Consider the following 19544-nt stretch of genomic DNA (forward strand, 5'->3'; position numbering starts at 1 on the left):
ATTACATTTGGTGGATTAGCTTTTTACATTAGTGGATTTTTAAGACATGTTGAACTCCTGGTATTGTAGCACTGGCTCCAGACTATTTCCCACCCTTTCAGCTGGCATAAAACGAGTTTTGAGAAGTGTATACGAGCAGACCTAAGTTTTCATTGGGATGTTCACATACAGGAAGAGATTCTCAGCCAAGTTCTTTGGCATGCTGGTGATTGTGGGGCCTGTACAGATGGCCTAAATTTATTTATTGGGATCGAGCACCGTATCAGGCTCCCTGCTTCTCAGGAAGGCTGCTTCTCCCTCTCCCCGTTTGTGTTCAGCTCTTGCTATCTATCAAATACATAAAATCTTTAAAAAAGAGAAGATTTTATTTGAGGGAGTGAGAGTATGGATGAGTGTTGGGGAGGGGAGCAGAGGAAGAAAGACTAACTGCTGAGCAGGGGGCCCGACGCAGAGCTCGATCCGAGGACCCTGGGACCACAACGAGCTGAAAGCAGACACTTAATCAGCTGAGCCACCAAGGCACCCCCAGATATCCTAAATTTAGATCCAGATGGGGAATTTATCTTTGCCACAGTTGACAGATTTGTATGTCAGGAGAAATGTTGAGATGAATGGTTGAACTAACTCATTGTTGAGCCGGGGATTTGGTCATTGCATGGGAGGGATGAGACAGTTCATTAAGGTGTTGCTAAAGAAAGGGCACACCTCCAGTAGAATTGGCAAGAACTTTGTATACATATATATGAGCACATGTAAGACTTTGTTAGTGGTTATGCTCAGAAAGGGATGCTCCTATCGAGGGGAACCAGGGAATGCTAATCATGGGTAAATTCAAGCCCCTCCACATGAATTGCCAAAAGTTATTAAATTTGTCTTCTGGTTACTAGTAAGGCTGACTATCAACTACAAGCCTAATTGTCAGCTAGTGCCAGTATGAATGAGCTCAGTTTGAGTCTTAAATCTAAGCTGTTAATATAATTCTTTCAATTTCCTAACTTAGTCCATAAGTTTCCACTGTACACCTACTAGACACTGTAAATAGGAGCTAGGGATAAAAAAGCACATGGAAGACATAATCTCTACCCTCGCTGGAGTTTACAGTCTGTGTAGCCAAAGAGTACTTAATTCACAAAAGTACAATTTGTGACCTGTAAAGTACAGGACACTTATGTCCTTTAGGTTGAGGTTCAGGGACAGTCTCTGGAGAAGGAACGCTTAAGCTGAGATCTAAGAGATGGGCAAGAATGGATCAGGCAAGAGAACAACATGGGCAAAACTACTGAGATGACAAGAAAAACCGATGGGTTACCGCAGCCCTAAGAGGCCAGTGTGGGAGGAATCTAGAAACAAGGCGGAGTGTGTAAAAAGAGGCTAAGAGGTAAACGCTAGTATCAGGCAGGGCCTTGGAAGCCCTGCAAGGTGATCTTTTTTCCACTAACAATGGGGAAGTGCTGAAATAATTTTTTTATTCCACTTACAATGGGACAATAGTGAAATAATTTTTTAAAACAGGAAGTTGATAAAATTTGATTTGTAATTTGTACTTGTCATTGGTATATGAAGAATGGAGAATCAGTAATAAGAGCAGATTGAGAGGCAGCGGGAGGTGAGAGCAATCATCTGATTAATGAGGCGGTGGTTTGTATTAGAAGATTTAGATTGGGTAAAGGACCAACACTAATTCTTCATTTGCCTATTGGTATCTACTTAGCTTGAGTCACCTCCTCAGTGCTTTGGCTCTTTGTGGTTCTGATAATTAGGGAGATAGAAATGAAAACCATTTATTCAAATTGGAAGTGGCTTAACTACATTATCTAATATGGGAAAGAATTTGGGAGGAAATGGAATCTTGTCACTTCTGTTCTGGGTAGTTTCATTGCTTAGTTGTCTAGTAGTAACTCTTGTTCTTACTAAAGCAGTAATTGAGGAGTGTGTATGATTCCTCCAAGCACAGATGATGGTTCTGATAAACTGTGAAGGAGTTTAGAATTTCTAGTTTAATAATACTGTTCTTTAAGTGGAAGGGAATAAATATTTTTCTGTCTCTGCAAGTGAAGCATTTGTTCATTTCAGTGAAGACTGTAGAGCTGGTATCTACTTCTCCACATAGCCATGCCTGTGTATAATCTTTGCAACCAAGATTTTCTATACCTAGTAACAATGCGTCTTCCTCAAGTTCAAGTAACTGTGTAAAGAATCATGAGGATCTAAGTTCTACAATATTTGTTTTTTGGGGTTTAGCATTTTTAAATTCTAAAGCTAGGTCTAATTTTTTTTTTTTAAAGATTTTATTTATTTATTTGAGAGAGAGAGAGAGAGAGAGATCAACAAGTAGGCAGAGAGGCTGAGCAGAGAACACGATGTGGGCCTCAATCCCAGGACTCTGGGATCATGACCTGAGCTGAAGGCAGAGGCTTATTAACCCACTGAGCCAGCCAGGCGCCCTAAAGGTAGGTCTAATTAAAACAAACAAAACCCCTGGTCAGTCAGATCTTTAAATAATGGTCTCTTAAACTCTTTCCTTCCAAGAGTTTCTGTTAATGAATTTTATTCTTGCTGCCACAACAATCCCAACTTAGAAAATAATTGAAAAATAAACCGGACACTCAAGCAGAAAAGTTTTCACAATGAATCCCAAAAGAAGATAGTTATACTATTGGGAAAGAATGTTCCCTCCCAGCCCTACACCAGACTATCTGATTTTTATGCCCCAGCAACTGGGATATTACAGAAACATCTCTTTCTGACATTGTTCAAGAGGATGCTCAATGGAGGGGGGTAATGAACAGGTTTTATAATTAAATAGTATATAGGATCCCATTATACTGAAGTTGGAGTCCACTGATCCAAAAGTTACATACTGATTCAAAAGTTATATATGCAGAATTATTAATTTTTCTTCAAAGACTATCTGTGGTTTTTTATTAATTTTTCTTCAAAGACTGTCTGTGATCCAGAAAAGATTACAAGCCACTGAAACAGTAATTTCTTCCTGAGATCTTTTGATTACCATTTCATTTTATAAAACTGAAGGGATAAGACACATTGTTTTAGTTATTTGTTCTTCTAATGCTTTAGTAAATGATTTGTTCAAATAAGCAGTGACAAAAAACAATAAAACCAAATTTTTGACCTAAAGTTCAGATGGATGGTAGAGTCAACATGATGAGTAAAGGCCTATTTCACATTCTAAGTGAAGTCTTCAAAAGAACAGAAGGGGAGAACTCATATTAAAAAAGTAAGAAAAATGATACCAAGGCATAAAATGTAGCAATTCTGTCTCCAACAAGAATGACATGTTTACCATCAGGTGAAGTATTTATAAAGGTAGCTTGTGTTTAAGAACATAACACTTTGGGTAATTAAAAAGTTTCTCCTCTTTGGGTGAAACCTACATAAGGCTTTAGAGTTGACCAACGATCACACTGCAGGTGTTAATTCTGAAAACCTACTGCTGGCTTTTCATGATCCTTGCTCCAGTAGGAAACCACAGTTGAGTCCAAAGTCTGATTCCACGATGTGTAAGGTAGAACAGAGTCCATTCAAACTTGACCCTCATTTGTATTATTTCGATCACTGCAAAAACACCTAGGGATGAGAGTGAATGTCTGGCATGGTATAACTGTAGAGAAGAAGGGTGTCATACGTTTTGAATTTGGCACAGTTTTCTTAGAGGTCCTTGAAAATTCACGTGCAGAAGGTCTCGCAGTATCTTTTGTAAACTTTAGTGTTGCCGTATTTCTGAAGGAGCTCTTGGGCCTGTTGCTGCATGTCTTGGGTCACGCTGCCAGGACACTGGGACCCAATGTGAAGCAGGATAAGGCAGCACTCCAGCACATCGGGGAAGGGCCAGATCTGAAAGATGACACGGGAAGGAAGCATTTACAAAAGAGCCACATATACCTGCTTAGAGGCACCAGCAATTCCAAGACTCATCTAGTGATACTTCTCAGGCATGACTGAGCCATTTCCCTTATAAGGCTCTTCATCAGTTACTTTAAGGATAGAGGATAATCAAAACTGGGATGGTGACTGGGATATCCTTTCTCAAATGAAAGAATCTGTCTCTAGAGCCCTATTCAATTAATTTAAATCATTGTTCTCCTTTAATGGCACGGCCACATTCAAATACACCCAGTCCATCTGTAAGTTATCAAATACATGGTACCAATTTTAATTTTACCTCCCAATTCCAAAATTTGTTCCATTTTGCTAAAGAATAAGGTATAAAATTGCTTGTGTTGTCAATAATCCTATTCTCACAAAACATTTTAGTTAACCAGACACAATGAGATCCTAAACTTTTAAGCATATACAGATGTGAAGAGACTTCAGAAATGGTACAGAGAATCAGATGACCTTAAAGAATTTGGTATAGTCAATTGATAATATAAAAAATCATGTTTTACCAAGTGAACTGCTATAAATCTTACCTTAACACTCTCAGGAAATTTAGCTATTTTCTCATTTGCCTCTGTAAGCCTTTTGGTTAATTCAGGCAGAGAAAGTGGCTGATTTTTTTCTTCTTTACTAGTAATAATAAAAAAAAGTGTAAGTTATCCTATAAGTAAAATTCTTTTGTCATCTGGGTCTTATTATCTCTTATCTTTAATACAAAGGTCAAGAGGAGGGAATTTAATGTGATGTTAAGTTTTCAAAATGCAATAACATTCCTCACTATTTTCCAAATCCCCACTTCTCAGACACATAGCTCTAATGAAAGTTTAGGATCTCGAGGGGATTCAGTTCTGCAGCTAAGTGCAGAAAGCCTGGATTTCTCTGGAGAGCAGTTAGACATAGCTGGGGCTCCTAATCGTAGGTGTATGGATGCACATTTTTCTGGGAAGAGTGTCTTAAGCTTGTTAAAGGAGTCATGTGATTCAGAGGTTAAGAGCTGCAGGGCTGGAGAACTTTTTAGTGTTTTTCTTGTTACTAAAACCAAGCCTAAAGCTGCCTAGAGTGTGGTGGCTTACTGGAGAAGTGACTCAAAACTCTTGACTCAAGATTTCAGTGGGAGCCTCCCCCCAAGCCCATGGCAGTGTTTATACAGCAATAAATGTATAAGGGATTCAAAACTTAATTTTTTTTCAGTTACTAATACAAGTATCAGTTATCAGTTTATTAATGGTACGGATTACTATGTTTTAAGCCTTGTTTGGGAGACTGTCTATGTAAAAGGCACTCAGTATAATAACCAATCAGTAACTGTTAATCACTACAAATGCCCAAGGCAGAAGGCCCTGTAACAGTGCAGATGAGCTTTACAGTGATTGGTGATTGGCTCCTGTCATCCACCTGGCCCCTGTGTTCAAAAGAAATTAGGGGGCTACAGCATTCTGATCACTTGAGATTTTCTCAATTCAGCATGCACTTTTGTACGCTACCCTTTTTGTGTATTTTCTGGGATAGCACAGAATGGTTGAAAAACTGGTTTTCATTAATGATGTGATAATTCAATTCCCCATTTTACATGATTGATTTTTTTTTTGGGGGGGGATCTATTTTTTGCTCAAAGGTAGGATTTTATTGTCTGTCCTACTGTTACTGACATTATTCTTGATTTCATTTAATTGCCCCAACAAGCGAGGTAGGAGTAGGTACTCCCAATTATAGATGAAGGAACGAAAGTTCAGGAACATTAAGAATCTTGCCTGAGGTCACTTGGCAGAGCCAGGATTAGAACCCCAGGTTGGACTCGGAGGCTGATACATGCTAAATTATGGTGCTGGCAAGTGATCTCATCAGGCTCCTCATGTGCTGATTTTTATCTGACGATAACGTGGGAACTCAGCAGGGTATTTCCAATTCCACCTTTTACCGACTCATCACTTACCACTCGTTTTGAGGACTAGAGAGGGACTGTTCTTCTGCCTGCTCAGATTCATTCTTATCAGGACCGTTTGTTGTAGATTTACAGACTTGACTCTTCTGGTGTTGGCGGATCATTTCTGCCAAGGTCTCTTGGACTTCAGCAACGGTTCTCTGTGAGTTTTGGAGACTGGCATGCTTTTCTGAAAAGAGCTCTTTACAAGTGATTAGCATTTGCTTGCTTTCTTCTGTGAGTCTCACATCTAATTCTGGAGGCCTGTTTGGCTCTGGCTGAGAATCTCTGGAGTCCGTTTCTTCAAGGGTGGCATTGTTTATCTGCTGGCTTTGCTCAACAGAGGTTGTCCTTCTGTGAGCAGCTCTTACCCAAACACTGGATTTGGGGCAATGCCTGGAGAGAGACCACCAAAATTCATACAGATGTCCATAAATAAAAAAGGCCTCCAAACTTTTGAAAGCTGGTGTGATGGGGGACTGAGGTCCACCCAGTTTGTGTTTTAGATGGTCACAGCCTAGAAGAAGAAGAAAAGGGTTTAGGGTTGTGTGTTTCTTTATCTGCTAGAAATCTGGCCCCTCCCCTTATGTTTGCTATCACTCACAGAGAGGATCTCAATAAAGGCAGCCGTGATCCATGGGACCGCATGCCCTTCACCAAAAGTCAACCAGAGCTAAACATCTCATGACCTAGGACAGTATTCTTGTTGCTGTAGTCTATGTGTCAAAGCATTATAGAAAAAATAATCCATCCTCCTATGAAAGCTCTAGGGGGGGGTAGTATCTCACTATGTTTCTGAAAAATCACAGTGATTTAGGTTAGTGACTATGCAGCTCAAAAAATATCTTTCTGCTGTGCTTCTCTATTCTTTTTTTTTTTTTTTAATTCATTCGTTTATTTGTTTTAAACGTTTCTCTACACCCAGTGTGGGGCTCAAAGTTATAATCCTGAGATCAAGAGTTGCATGCTCCTCCGACTGAGCCAGCCAAGCACCCCATGAGCTTTTCCATTCTTAACTGACTGGTGAACACATTATTATTTCTCTCAAACTGTGTAGGAGAATTTATAGACGACAGTGTGGTAGATAAGGGAGGTAGGGCCAGGTAAAGGAAGACAGCTCAGTCATTCTGGCTACCTCTTAGGAGCTTGGGTAAGAGAATTCAAACTTGGTGCTAAATGACATAGCTGGCTGGTCTCTATCTTTCAGTGATGTATGTCGTGCTAGTGCCACACCATTGGTGGTGGTTTTAGCATCCATTAGTAGGCATGCCCCAGCAGAAGTGGGGGTCATTTACCCTCAGGAAGAAAGGCTGAGTGCACTTCCTGCATGATGGTGAAGTTTCCCGAGTCGTAGCTCCGGACCACAGCCCGAAGCAGGGCTTCCACAGCTGCGTCCCAGGAGGCCACCTGCTGGCTCAGCACCGCCAACGTCAGGTCATGGCAAATGTGAAGCAGAAGCTGGAGGGAGGAGCCAGAGTTTCAGTTAAACATTCTCCCGGGATGATACCAGAATATTCCTACCGACTGCGCTTGGACGAAGTACAGACAATGTACGTTTAAGAAAGCTCCTCATATCTCCACCACCCATTTTTGCTTCCGTATCTGAGAAACTTTCCTACCTAGTTGCACAGTAACATACCTTGTCTGGTATCAAAGTCTGTTCATGCTAAAAAAAAAAAAATGCCTTGACATTTGTATTTAATTAAAACAAAAACTGAGTTTTGGAACTAAGAACTATAATTCAACCAATTAAGTGGAGTATAATTAAAATTTATAGTGAGCAATTTGATGAGTTTTAATAAATACATCTATCAGTATAGATATAAATGCTACAATCACCACCACCATCAAAACCTAGAACATTTTCATCATTGTAAAATATCCCCGTGTACCCCTCTGCACGCACTCTCCTCTCCCCAACCCGACAACCACTGATCTGGTTTTGACCATATAAATTTTGTCCTTTCTTGAATTCATATAAATAGAACCGCTGAGTATACAGTCTTTTGTGTCTTCCTTCTTCCACTTGTCATAATAGTCTCAGGATTTGCTGATAGTATCTGTATGTCACTAGTTCGGTCCTTTTTAGGGTTGCATAGTATTCCACTATAGGGATATAACACAGTCTGCATATCCATTCACCAGCTGATGGACATTTGGGTTGTTTCTCATTTTTGGTTGTTGTGAACTCAGCTGCAAAGGACATTTGTGTACAAGTATGTGCGGATACCTGATTTCCTCTCTTTTAGTAAGATATCTAGGCAGCGGGAATGCTGGGCCATTGAACATGTCTATGTTTAACTTCCTAAGAAACTGCCAGACTGTTTCGCAAAGTGCTATGTATCATTTGAGGAAGTCTTGTTTCTCATAAATACTGTGCCCTCATTTTCCAAAGAACAAGTAGATAAACTGGTATCTACTTATAGCATGGGTACAGCTGTTACAGTGGATCAACTTTATCTCCTTCCATCAATATGGAGTGATTTTACAAACTGCTCACTGAAATAAGCAAGGTACAAAATACACATGGCCTGACTTAGGGGCTGCCTCTGGTGAGCTAGCAAAGGGGAACAGGTACCAGGAATTTCAACCTTACTGTATTTCTTTTCCTAAAAACTAGTACATACAAAACAAAACCAGAAAACTATGAAGCAAAACTGACAAAATGTGACCATCTGTTAATTCTGATTGATGGGTATTCTATTTTTCTCTACACTTTTCTGTATTTTTAGACATTTTTTCTAAATTTTTTTTTTAAGAGAAGATTAAGCAAGACTAACTTCAAAGCCAAAGGGCTTTAATCAGTCTGGAGAAATCTTTCCAGGTTGCCTGGCCTGCCTTGACCTTTTCTGAACCACAAACTGGCATTCAGCTTGTTTCCTTATTATGCCGGACACGGACTACGGGAAGTCTTACTGGAGTGCAGACAGGGTACCTGTTTGGAGGGAGTGTTATTTGTAGCCGATGGGTACTTGATACTCTGCAGTTGCTGCAGGGCTGCCTGGTACTGCTCTGGGCTCTCCAGGCTGAAGGTGTTCTTCCATACAGCGGTCACCCTCTCCACGAAGGGCCCTGCAGTGCCTGTAGCCCAGGCGTTGTAGGAAGAGCTTTTGGCCTCTAAAAGCTGCCTTTCCTCCAGGTGCTTGGACAGTAGCTCAAGAAGGCAAAATACCAGTCTCTGTCCCTGGAACCCAACAACAAAGGACAGGAACTGTTAGGCAGCGGGAGTGCCTGATTGTCTCGAGAGCTCTCCGTTTCTCAGTGTGTTCCCCATTACATCTGCAGCAACCAAACCCCTTCATGGGCTGCCTCTGGCCACTGTGAGTCATGAGTGAGGGGGGAAAGGATGTGAACTAACAGACATTTTTCCAGACGCCATTGCAGGGATCCTCGAAGTAGCCAGGACCCAAGCAAACATTTTTATAACACAGAACCCCAACCGTAGCTCTGACTGCTATAACGTAAACCACATGCTGGCCAGCCACCTAAGACTTGTGGCCCAGTTTGAGAAAAGATGGCCTGAATTCATCCAGTTCTTAGCCTCTGCCCAAACTTTAGATTAAGGGATACAGAAGTAAAGTGTAATGGGCAGAAGGTGCTAGAGCAGATAAGCTGTGTAATTCTGAGGGTTGGGGTAGGTGTTAAGGCAGCCTGTCTCAGCAGGTTTAAGAGGGAGTCAGCTGGAAGAGAAGAAGCTCTTCTAGAAGAAGAGGATTAGAAGCTCAGAGAGAAGCCCTAGATGAAAATCTTTCTTTTTGCTAGGCTTTCAGTTTCCACGAGATTCGTGTGTACCCTTATAGTATCTTCTCAGTTAGGCTTGAGAAGGCCTCTGTTGATGAGCCAAAATAGCCTCATCTATCACAACAGCATTTAGCATAAAGTTGAAGGTTTTCTTGCTTTGATAAGGATGCTGCTTAAGAGAAAAAAAGAAATGCTAAATAACCATTTTTGGAAACCTTTTTTTTTTTTTTTTTGCTATGGACAAATTAAACTCTCTCAAGATTTGGTCACTTTATAAATAATACACCAAATGACACTATCTTTGAGGGTATACTACTTTTGCCTCCGTTTTTATTTTGCAGTTCCCAGAAGGCTACTGTTTTTCTTGGGCTATGAATATTTAGCTAGGAACTGTCTTTAGGCCCAGTAACTCTACTAGGGAACGAGGAATTTACGAAGTTCATATTAGTATCTGGCCAGCAAAGTTGTCTAAAATGGACCAAATGTTTATGTGTTTCGGAAATTGAGAGTGCTGATTTAAAGTAATCTCGGTTTTGAGTGGTAAATTACTCATTTTTAACCAGAAAGGGATAAAGTAGACACTTAACAAAATACTGATTTTACCACACTTCTTTATGGGTTAAAGCTAACATGGAGTGCAATGACAGAGCCATGATTTCGGTCAAATGTTAATCCCTCTTCCACTCCCTCTTCAAAGAAGACCTGATGACACCAACGAAGAAACACCAGACAGGAGCCCAGGGGCTGAGCGAACTCAAGTCTACTCATACATGTTGTACACAAACTGCTAAGGGAGGAGAATCACTGCGAATGATCACGTTCTCTCTTTGAATACAGCAACTGACAAGCCAAGGTACTTCCACGGGATAGTAGGGCCAGGGCTTGCTAGACACTTCTGAGGAGACCTGCCTAATTGGTATAGTTTGTTCAACTGGGTTATTAATTTGGAATTGAACTAGAAAAGGACTTGGGGCCCTTCCCTCTTAAATACCAGGAGATACAGTAACAGACTGACCTTTAGACTTTCATGGAGCTTCAGGGCTTCCTGGGCTCCCACCCAGTTCCTGGCCAAAAGCAGCTCCTGGGCACAGCGGAGAGCCAGGGAAGAGGACAACTCATTCTCTCCTACAATTGAAGCCAACTCCGCAGCCGTCTTAAGTGATGCTGCATCCCCCTTCTTGGACAAAACTTTGGCTGCATCGTAAGCAGAAGCAGCCCCTAAATAGCTGTGATAGAGAAGAAAACCCCAACGTGTCACAAGCAGATCTCCGTTCCCTCTTCCACTGCCATACACAGGATGAGTGACAGCATCACATGGGATAAAGACATAAAGGAACCTCAACATTTCCTGAAGTGAAGAGTCTTCATTCCCTTCCAGTTTTCCTGTTTGATGGTAAAGACATCACTAGAAGAAGGGGACCTCCTGAGTCTGCTACTGAGGTTTCCTGAATAGTTACGGTGATTCAAATAAATACTGAGGAGGCAGGTCCTGATGAATCTTACGAAGCTGGGTTTAATACACATATGCCTTTTTATTTTCTAGTCACTTTACTACCCCCACCCACCCTTCACTTACTGTTCTTATCCTGCTCCTCTGTAGTTCAGATTCATGCCTGTTCCCTCAGGCTTACCATTTGGCGGCTACAGCATAATGGCCATCTTTTTCCAGGATGGCTCCCCAGGTGAGGTATAGGTCCTTCAGGATCGGGTCCTCTGGGCGCAGTCGGGCCTTGGCAACTGCAATAGCTTCCCTAGAGGCAAGAACAGATATTGGCCAATTTGAAAAGGCTAGAAGATAGGACAAACTGTCCCTCTTGTATTGTTCAAAGGTTCCAACAGCCTATGAAAAACCGTTTTCCTGCATTATGTAAGAATTTAAAACCACATGCTGAGCTCAGTTCTTTCCCTAGGTCAGCAGTTCTTAAAGTGTGGTCTGTGGATTCCTGGGGGTCCCCAAGTCCTGTCACTTCACAGAAAACCACCACCTATACTGTTGCCAATGATAAAATTTGAGCTTTCAAGTGAAAACTAGAATTTTAGGAAATCTGTGCCTGCTGCTGTGGCCTGATCACTTCCCAAAAGTTAAAGATTCTTCTGAAGACACTGATGGTGATATTAAAGAATGTGACTTTTTTGGGGGGATATTTTATAATGAAATGTGTTGACATTTGGAGTATCTATATAATTCTGTGAGCTAATATCTTCCAGGTGACATACAACTTCTGAGTTGCACCAACAAAGTTGTAGCTGGAATTGAAATATTTTGGATTAAGTTGATCTAGGCAGAGGAATGTTCAAGAGGTATTTTGAGACAACCACCTATAGCCACGATGGATTAACAGGGACCAGACTTACTCTCCTGCCACAAAACTAGACAAAATATGTATTTTTTCAGACACTGGGCACCAGGCAGCGCAGGACTGTCATCCTGGAGAGAGGGAAACCAAGGACATGAGTCCTGTCAGGGACCCCCTGCAGCCATCTTCCTATAGGGAACCCCAGCAGAACCTCAGCAGTTTCATCAAGTGGAGGAGAGACAAAGCAATTGGAATTTGAGGGCCAGGATGATAGGAAGGAAGAAGCTGTCCAGAGAAGGGTCTATAGAACTCTGTTTGCGGATCCCATGGAGTCTTTGGCTAAACACAAAGGCAACACATGTGTAGGAAACTCTAGGTAGACAAATACCAACCAGGGAAGTGTAAGCTCAGTAATTCCCAGAGCTCACTTCGGGGCCTTGGGGACTTTTGTGTTTTGACCAGCCAGACATCTGAGTTCTGATTTGTTGAATACACAAGGCATTTAGTAAAGACACCAGAAGGTAGAAGGACAAACCAATTCTAGAGTACAGATTTCCCTAAACTTGTCCTAAGAAAGCCATGGAAAGATCAAGCTGATCCAGAGCAAATTTTAAAAGATTTTATTTATTTATTTGAAGGAGTGAGTGAGTGAGCGAGCGAGCACGAGCTGTGGGAGGGGCAGAGGGAGAGGGAGAAGCAAGCTCCTCACTGAGCAGGGAACCCCGACATGGGGCTCGATCCCAGGACCCCACAATCACCACCTGAGCTGAAGTCAGTTGCTTAGCCGACTGAGCCACCCAGGCTCCCCAAGTCTATAGCAACTTTAATGCTCTCTAAAACAGAGTTCGACTCGTTCTAAAGGAAGACAGACCAAGACAGAATAAAGAAAAAGCAAGTCTCTTTAAAGCCATCACATCAAAAGACTGAAAATCAGTGATGGAGAAAGTCCTAAAAACAGTAAGAGAAAAATGACATAGTTCCTATATAAAAAGGTGAGATTAAATGCAGTAGTCAAGTCAAAACCAACATAAGAGAAAACAATGTCATCTTTGATGCTGTGAAAGACAAAAACTGCCAGAGGAAGATCCTTTAAAATGAAGGCAAAATTAAAGGCTTTTATAGACAAACAAGTTGATGGAATTGGTTGCCAGAAGAATCACACTACAAGAGTGAAGATCTTGTTCAGGTCAAGAAGGAGCTGAGAGCAATTAGAACCTTGGACCTATATAAGAGAATGAAAAATGCTGGAAATACATATATGGGCAAATATTAAAAAAAGCATTTTAAAATTAATAAAAAATTATATAAAAAGATGGTTAAAAAAAGATGACAGGTTAAAGCAAAACTTCTAATAGTGTAATGTGGGGCTGTAACATGTCAAATACATGACAACAGCAGAAAGGACAGGGAGGAAGGAAAGAAATACATTGTCTATAAGAAGTAATAAAATACTACTTGAAAGTGAACTGTGATAAATTAAAAATGCTAATCATCACAAGCTATCAAGCAACCATAAAATAAATGAATAGGAGTACAGCTAATAAGCCAGAGATAAAAAAATATTCAATTGATTCAAAAGAAAGCAGGAAAAGACAAAATGAACAAATAATAGATGGGACAAGTAGCAAGATGGTAAATGTTAATCGCACTAATATTTACATTAATTGTAAATGGCTTACACACTCCAATTAAAAAACAGAAACCATCTGACTGGATAAAAACAAGACCCAGTTGTATGCTGTTTACAAGAAATATTCCATTTCTTTTGTTTGTCACTACTTACAAATGTTACTATAGTGGAAGTGTAATAACGTCGATAGGGAGGATTCATACCAATCTCAGGAGAGTGGTATTTCTAGAGAAGGGATGAGGACAGAATTGGAGAAAGGCAATTCAACCAAATCTGGAATGTTATACTTAAAACTGGGGGCACGGGGAGCTTTATGGGGTGGTTGGCAAGATCCTGTCCCATTTGTCTTACACTGTTTTTTCTATTTGTGTTATTTTAGGGATAAAGAAGTTCTGAAAAAACAATCAGTGGCAAACACTGATAAAAATTAACATTTGTTGAGTACAGGTTGTGGGTGCATTAATGCTTGTTAAACTAGGATATGCATATTTCTGTATGTTTGAGATGTTTAATTACAAAACGAGGTTTGTGCTGGTTATCAGTAAGCAGAGCTGTTTAGCAGATAAATTTCACATTTTGTCCCAGCTATTGGTTCAACTGCAGGGTCATACAAACCTGTAGAAATGATTTGACTTGAGCAGCTCTACAGCTTCATATACTTTGTGGATAGAAAGTAGGTGAGAGGCAGCCTTGACATACTGATCTTGGAAACACAGCTGTTTGGCAAAAGCTTCCACGGCCCACAGCCACACATGGTAGCCGGCTTAAAAAAAAAAAAAAAAAAAAAAAAAAAGGTGGTTGAATAAAAATCAGGTTAAGGGGGAAAAAAAAAAGCACATATAGACATCTGGGTTGAAAATTCTTTTGTTTTAGTAACTGCATTAAATACAACATTTATATTCTAATTGAGTTGCCATTACAGATCCCCTGCTTCATCTACTCTCCCAAATTCCACATTTTTAAAACATCAATTTTTTCTTTGATTATATAACACATACAAAAAGTGTAAAATTCAAAAGGTACAAGAGTATGGATGTCAGGACAATGATTACCCTTGTTGGGGTATGTGGAGACTGACTGAAAAGCAGCAAGAGAAAAGCTTCCAGCGTGCTGGCAGTGTTAAACTTCTTGATATGGGTGCCGGTTTTAAGGGTGTATTCAAGTTTGTGAAATTCATTGTCAGTCACGACAATGACCTGTGTACTTCTCTCTCTCTATATATAAATAGTATACTTGAATACAGTTAAAAACTGGGCATAGCATAAAAGCTTTCCTTGTTATCCTGGCATCTCCCCACCCAAACTCGTCCAGATTTCTTTCCCTGAAGAAAACCATTATTATTAGTTTCTTTTGAAACCTTTTTGAAATAGTCTGTGAAGACATATTTAAATATAAATGACAGAGTAGTAAATATTGTTGTGCATCTACACTTTGACTCTTTTCACTTACTACACTTTGAAGCTCCGTTCCATATTAGAATGCACAGAGTTGCCTCATTCTTTCATAGGAGCTCCTACTGTCTAGAGGTATGAGATTTAACCGGTCTCTTCCTGATGGACAGAGAGGTTCTTGTGATCTTTTGCTATTACAAATACTGATATAATGATCGCCCGTGTATACCTGTCATTTTGCATGTGTGAGTATGGTTAATTCCCACACTTAGAATTGCTAAGTTAAGGTTATTAGACATGGCCAAACTGTCCTGCAAGAGAGGGTTCATCTTTTTAAAAGATTTTATTTATTTGAGAGAGAGTGTGTGTGAGAGCATGAGCCCAGGGTTGGGGGTGGGGTTGTAGAGGGAGGAGAAGCAGACGCCCAGTAGAGCAGGGAGCCTGATGTGGGGCTCTATCCCAGGACCCCAAAATCATGACCCGAGCTGAAGGCAGACACTTATCTGACTGAGCCACCCAGGCGCTGGAAGAGTGTCCATCTTTAGCGGACTTAACCTCAAGGTGAAAGAACCGTTGTTGAGAATAACATACCAACTGGCGCCATAGCCACAAGACTGTCTGTCAGCTCCCCTCTCTCTGCTGCAGTCTGAAGAACACCTTTTAGATCTCCTTTCCAAAGCATAAGCTGGTGAAATAACTCGGGGTGGCCATTTTCCAAGTGACCTTTTCCTGTTTGGAGGAGAGAGAATGTTGGGAAAATGTTTCAGAAACCTCTGTCTACACAGACTTCTAGATTAAGAAAGGCCAGATGAAAGAGGAACAAACTCCTAGAATAGGCTGTTGCCAGCTGATGGGAAAGTCATCACCCAGAGTGTTCATAATGTGGTGTGAGGCCCACTCAGTTCCTCGTCCACCCGCTCACTTTCACTTATGTTCACAGTGACCACTGTATGTTCCGGGACTTATGACAGATGAGAGGGGTGTATGGGAATATGCAGCCCAGGGAGCTCAAAACCTAGTTAGTTGACATGTAAAATGAGCCATTAGGATGTTCCAGGATGACAGTCATAATAGAGATACGGATAAGGAGTTAGGAAAGCATAAAGACAGACTGCGTTATGCTGACTGGATCTGCCTCACCTTCGACTTCAATCATTCTGTACAGGGCCCCCCGGTCTGTGAAAAGCCCCAGGTGAAATCTTTCCTCCAGATCAGCAGACACCTCCTCGTTTAGCTCTGCTAATTCAAAAAGACAAAGAAAATGAGGTTACTGTTTTCTGTCCAATTCTCCAAATATATGTCCAGAACACCCATTTCAGGAGTGAAAAGAAGAGTCTTGGGACCTTGTTTACCCTAACAGAGACCCCTGCTGGTTACAAGGGTAGCAAAATAGGAGAATACTTTGAGTTTGTTAAACTCAGCCTTGGCAAAATACAATGAGATAATTTAGTTTACGGATTGCTCAAATAAAGATTTGAGAAAAAAAGGGATATAAAAAGTGAATCCCAAATTCAACATGTATTTTAAATGCAGTAGAAAACAAAACAAAAAAAACTAACAAATGTCCTTAACATTCACTAGGATCTACCACGGAGGGATGCAGTATTCATTTTGTTTTTTAAAAAGTCACATGAGCAATTTTCCAGTAAGGTTAATAATGTAAACTATATATCAGGTGTATTAAGTTATAGGAAGTCATCAAAAAGTCCCCCAAAGAGGATTATGTATATAAGAAGAGCATCAAATATTCCTGGTGATAGACAGAAACTGGTAATAGTGTGGCTTTAAGGAGAAATGGGAGAAGTAGTTATCAGGGAATATAAAAAAGATTTACATTCTTTTTGAATCTCTGAGTATCATTTTATCATATGCATCCTGTTTTAATATGTAAAATGCACAATTAAAAAAAATAGTTGCTCAAATATCAAAATAATAGGCACTGAATGAGGGCTTTGCAAAAGTAAAATAAAAAAACCTTCTTAAACAAAAACTTCCACCAAAATTCTAAAAAAGGAACTGCCATCTTCTGGGTATATTTCTAATAAGCAAGATTTTTTTTTTTCCCCCCTACATGAAGATACTGTTTCCTGGGGAAAACACAGTTGAAGGAATTGACTCATGCTGAGCTATTTAAGCCATCATACAAATTCTGGCACATAGATGGCTGGTAACAACTCAATTTATAACAATAAATCAGAGCACTGCCTCTCGAAGTCACTGGGGAGTGCTGACAGTGGATCAGAATGGGGAGCCTGGCACTGCGGTTGGGTGGGGAGGGAAACCTGGAAGAGAATGTAGAAATACAAACAGTTTTAGACACTGGTTTGCACATTTAATTCAATAAATATACAAGCACCTCTTATGTGCTAGTTCCCAGAAGACTACAGATGGGCCAAGGAAGTCTGTTTTCGTACCTTTGGAGTGTTTTGCAGTTGCTAATACCAAACAGTCCTGATGAAGCTCCTCCTTGGACCTGTGGTCCAGGCTGGTAGTCAGTGGAAGCATGGAACGAGCTTTTCGCTTCTTGGTTAAGGATTCTGAAATGTAATAAAAATACAGAGTGCCTGAAGAAGAGCTGACCAGAATCATAAAACTACATGGCCACTGTGTGACAGTAACCTACTGAAAGGATACTGCTGGGCATCAGAAAAATTCCTATGCTTACAAAGCTTTCAAGTTAAGTTAGCTGGGGGCAGTGTTTACAACACACACACACACACACACACACACGTCGCTGGGAACACCCTGTGAAGCATTATCAACAGCTGCAAAATGACACTTCGCCAGGAAAACATTAAAAAGTGTTTAAAGTTGTTTAAGTGTTAAAGCTGTTTAAAAACATGACCCAAAACTGAAACAATCAATCAACAAACAAATACGTAAAACCTAAAAAAACAAACAAAAACCCCAACAAAAAACCAACAACAATAAGAAACAAACACTCTGGAGTTTGTGGCTGCATGTGATATTTGAGGGTGCTTTCACAAAACATTTTAATCATTAGACACCAACCTGGCTTCTCTTTAGGTGGCTCCTTCTTCAGTAAAGTGACTTTGTTATTAACAGTGACCTTTGACTTTTCAAAGCCTAACGAAACCGGGGCGCAGGTAACTGGTTCTCTAGAAGCTACATCATGGGGGATAAAGAAAAAATGTTTGGAGGACAATGCAGAATCTAGTTCTTTTTAATAATTAAGAAGTATACTAGGATTAAGTGTGATTTTATGTATTCCATAAAAGGGGATAAGATACTTTGGAAAGGAAATGTGTAGTCTTCCTTTTCCCACCTCACAAACTGTCTATTCTAGGAACTCTGACTAATTGATCTAAGAAGAAGTTGTTTCTAGCTCCCACAGTTTTATATCACAGGCCCAGGAGTTCTGAAACTTTGCTCAAATGGCACAACACTTTTTTTTTTTTTTTTAAGATTTTGTTTATTTATTTGAGAGAGAGAGAGAGATCACAAGTAGGCAGAGAGAGGAAGGGAAGCAGGCTCCCCGCCTAGCAGAGAGCCCTATGTGGGGCTCGATCCCAGGACCCTGGGATCATGACCTGAGCCGAAGGCAGAGGCTTTAACCCACTGAGCCACCCAGGTGCCCCGGCACAACACTTCTTAATCTATTTAGATGACAAAGTACTAATTGCATATTTAATTACAATAGAGAATATTAAGGGTATGTGATATGGAATCACAATCCTGAGGACACACAACCATGAACTTTAAAAAAGAAAAAAAGCCCAGCTGTTGATCTATAGGGGTAAAGGACACTTTGTGCAACCATTTTGTGATAAAGAAGTATTTTGATGAGCCTTAAAAAAATAAATAAATAAACCCATTAAAATTTTAGCTCTTTATTTTCCTAAACTATGAGTCCAACAGCCATTCCTTGGGATGGAAAGGGTCAGGATGTATCTGTACCATAGACTTTGGCCATTTTAATTGTCACATCCAAATATTCCATTTTAGAATTAAGCATGAGTCACTGCTTCTATTTATACTTTCTGCTCTTTAATCATTTTAATAGGTCATAGGCACCACAACTTGAAGGTAAACATATAAAAAAAGAATTAAAGGGGCGCCTGGGTAGCTCAGTGGGTTGGGCCGCTGCCTTCGGCTCAGGTCATGATCTCGGAGTCCTGGGATCGAGCCCCGCATCGGGCTCTCTGCTCAGCAGGGAGCCTGCTTCCTCCTCTCTCTCTGCCTGCCTCTCTGCCTGCTTGTGATCTATCAAATAAATAAATAAAAATCTTAAAAAAAAAAAAACCAAAAAACAAAAAAAGAATTAAAGTACTAAAATTTCATCCAGTAACACTTTTTCTCTTCAAACGAGAAACAGACTACATTAGAAATTAGGGACAAAGCCCTGAAAAACTGTTCTGTGAGAAATCTAACTGCCATGATAGCTTACCAAACTAGAAGAACCTAACTCATATATTTTTTTCAGAAACAACAACACAGACACACTAGGTACAAACCCAGTTATGAAGGGTGAGAACTTGTGAGTTCCCAGAGTGGTGGTAGCTTCTAGGCCAGATATTTGTACACACCAGTGGCTTCTTTCAGTAACTGTGTAGATGTCCTAGACATCTGGGACTGGGAAAACTTCTCCCATATGCATTTCTATGGATAGACGCCCCTGGTTTCACTTAGCCCCATAGTCTTGT

The 19544-nt window shown here is 40.4% G+C and overlaps 1 protein-coding gene across 6 annotated transcripts in view; it reads right to left on the reverse strand.

Annotated features, from left to right (window-relative positions):
* Positions 1 to 3156: 3156 nt before the first annotated feature.
* The window catches only part of GEMIN5 (gem nuclear organelle associated protein 5), a 43280-nt gene continuing 26892 nt past the window's right edge, over positions 3157 to 19544 (reverse strand). For 2 of the 6 annotated variants that reach the window (XM_032851641.1, XM_032851639.1), the window contains exons 17-28: positions 17893 to 18006; positions 17295 to 17417; positions 16021 to 16116; positions 15472 to 15609; positions 14105 to 14252; positions 11194 to 11313; positions 10578 to 10788; positions 8757 to 9005; positions 7117 to 7279; positions 5834 to 6338; positions 4434 to 4530; positions 3157 to 3855 (exon numbers count right to left, since the gene is read on the reverse strand). In XM_032851641.1, the coding sequence (XP_032707532.1) occupies positions 3688 to 3855; positions 4434 to 4530; positions 5834 to 6338; positions 7117 to 7279; positions 8757 to 9005; positions 10578 to 10788; positions 11194 to 11313; positions 14105 to 14252; positions 15472 to 15609; positions 16021 to 16116; positions 17295 to 17417; positions 17893 to 18006 (2132 nt within the window). In that variant the 3' untranslated portion in view covers positions 3157 to 3687. Of the gene's footprint in view, positions 3856 to 4433; positions 4531 to 5833; positions 6339 to 7116; positions 7280 to 8756; positions 9006 to 10577; positions 10789 to 11193; positions 11314 to 14104; positions 14253 to 15471; positions 15610 to 16020; positions 16120 to 17294; positions 17418 to 17892; positions 18007 to 19544 lie in introns of those variants that run through there. The other 4 variants (XM_032851640.1, XM_032851637.1, XM_032851642.1 and 1 more) reach the window with 3 other exon arrangements.

Source organism: Lontra canadensis, unplaced genomic scaffold, assembly GCF_010015895.1.
Source record: "Lontra canadensis isolate GAN:19392208 unplaced genomic scaffold, GSC_riverotter_1.0 scaffold5, whole genome shotgun sequence".
NCBI classification, from domain to species: domain Eukaryota; kingdom Metazoa; phylum Chordata; class Mammalia; order Carnivora; family Mustelidae; genus Lontra; species Lontra canadensis.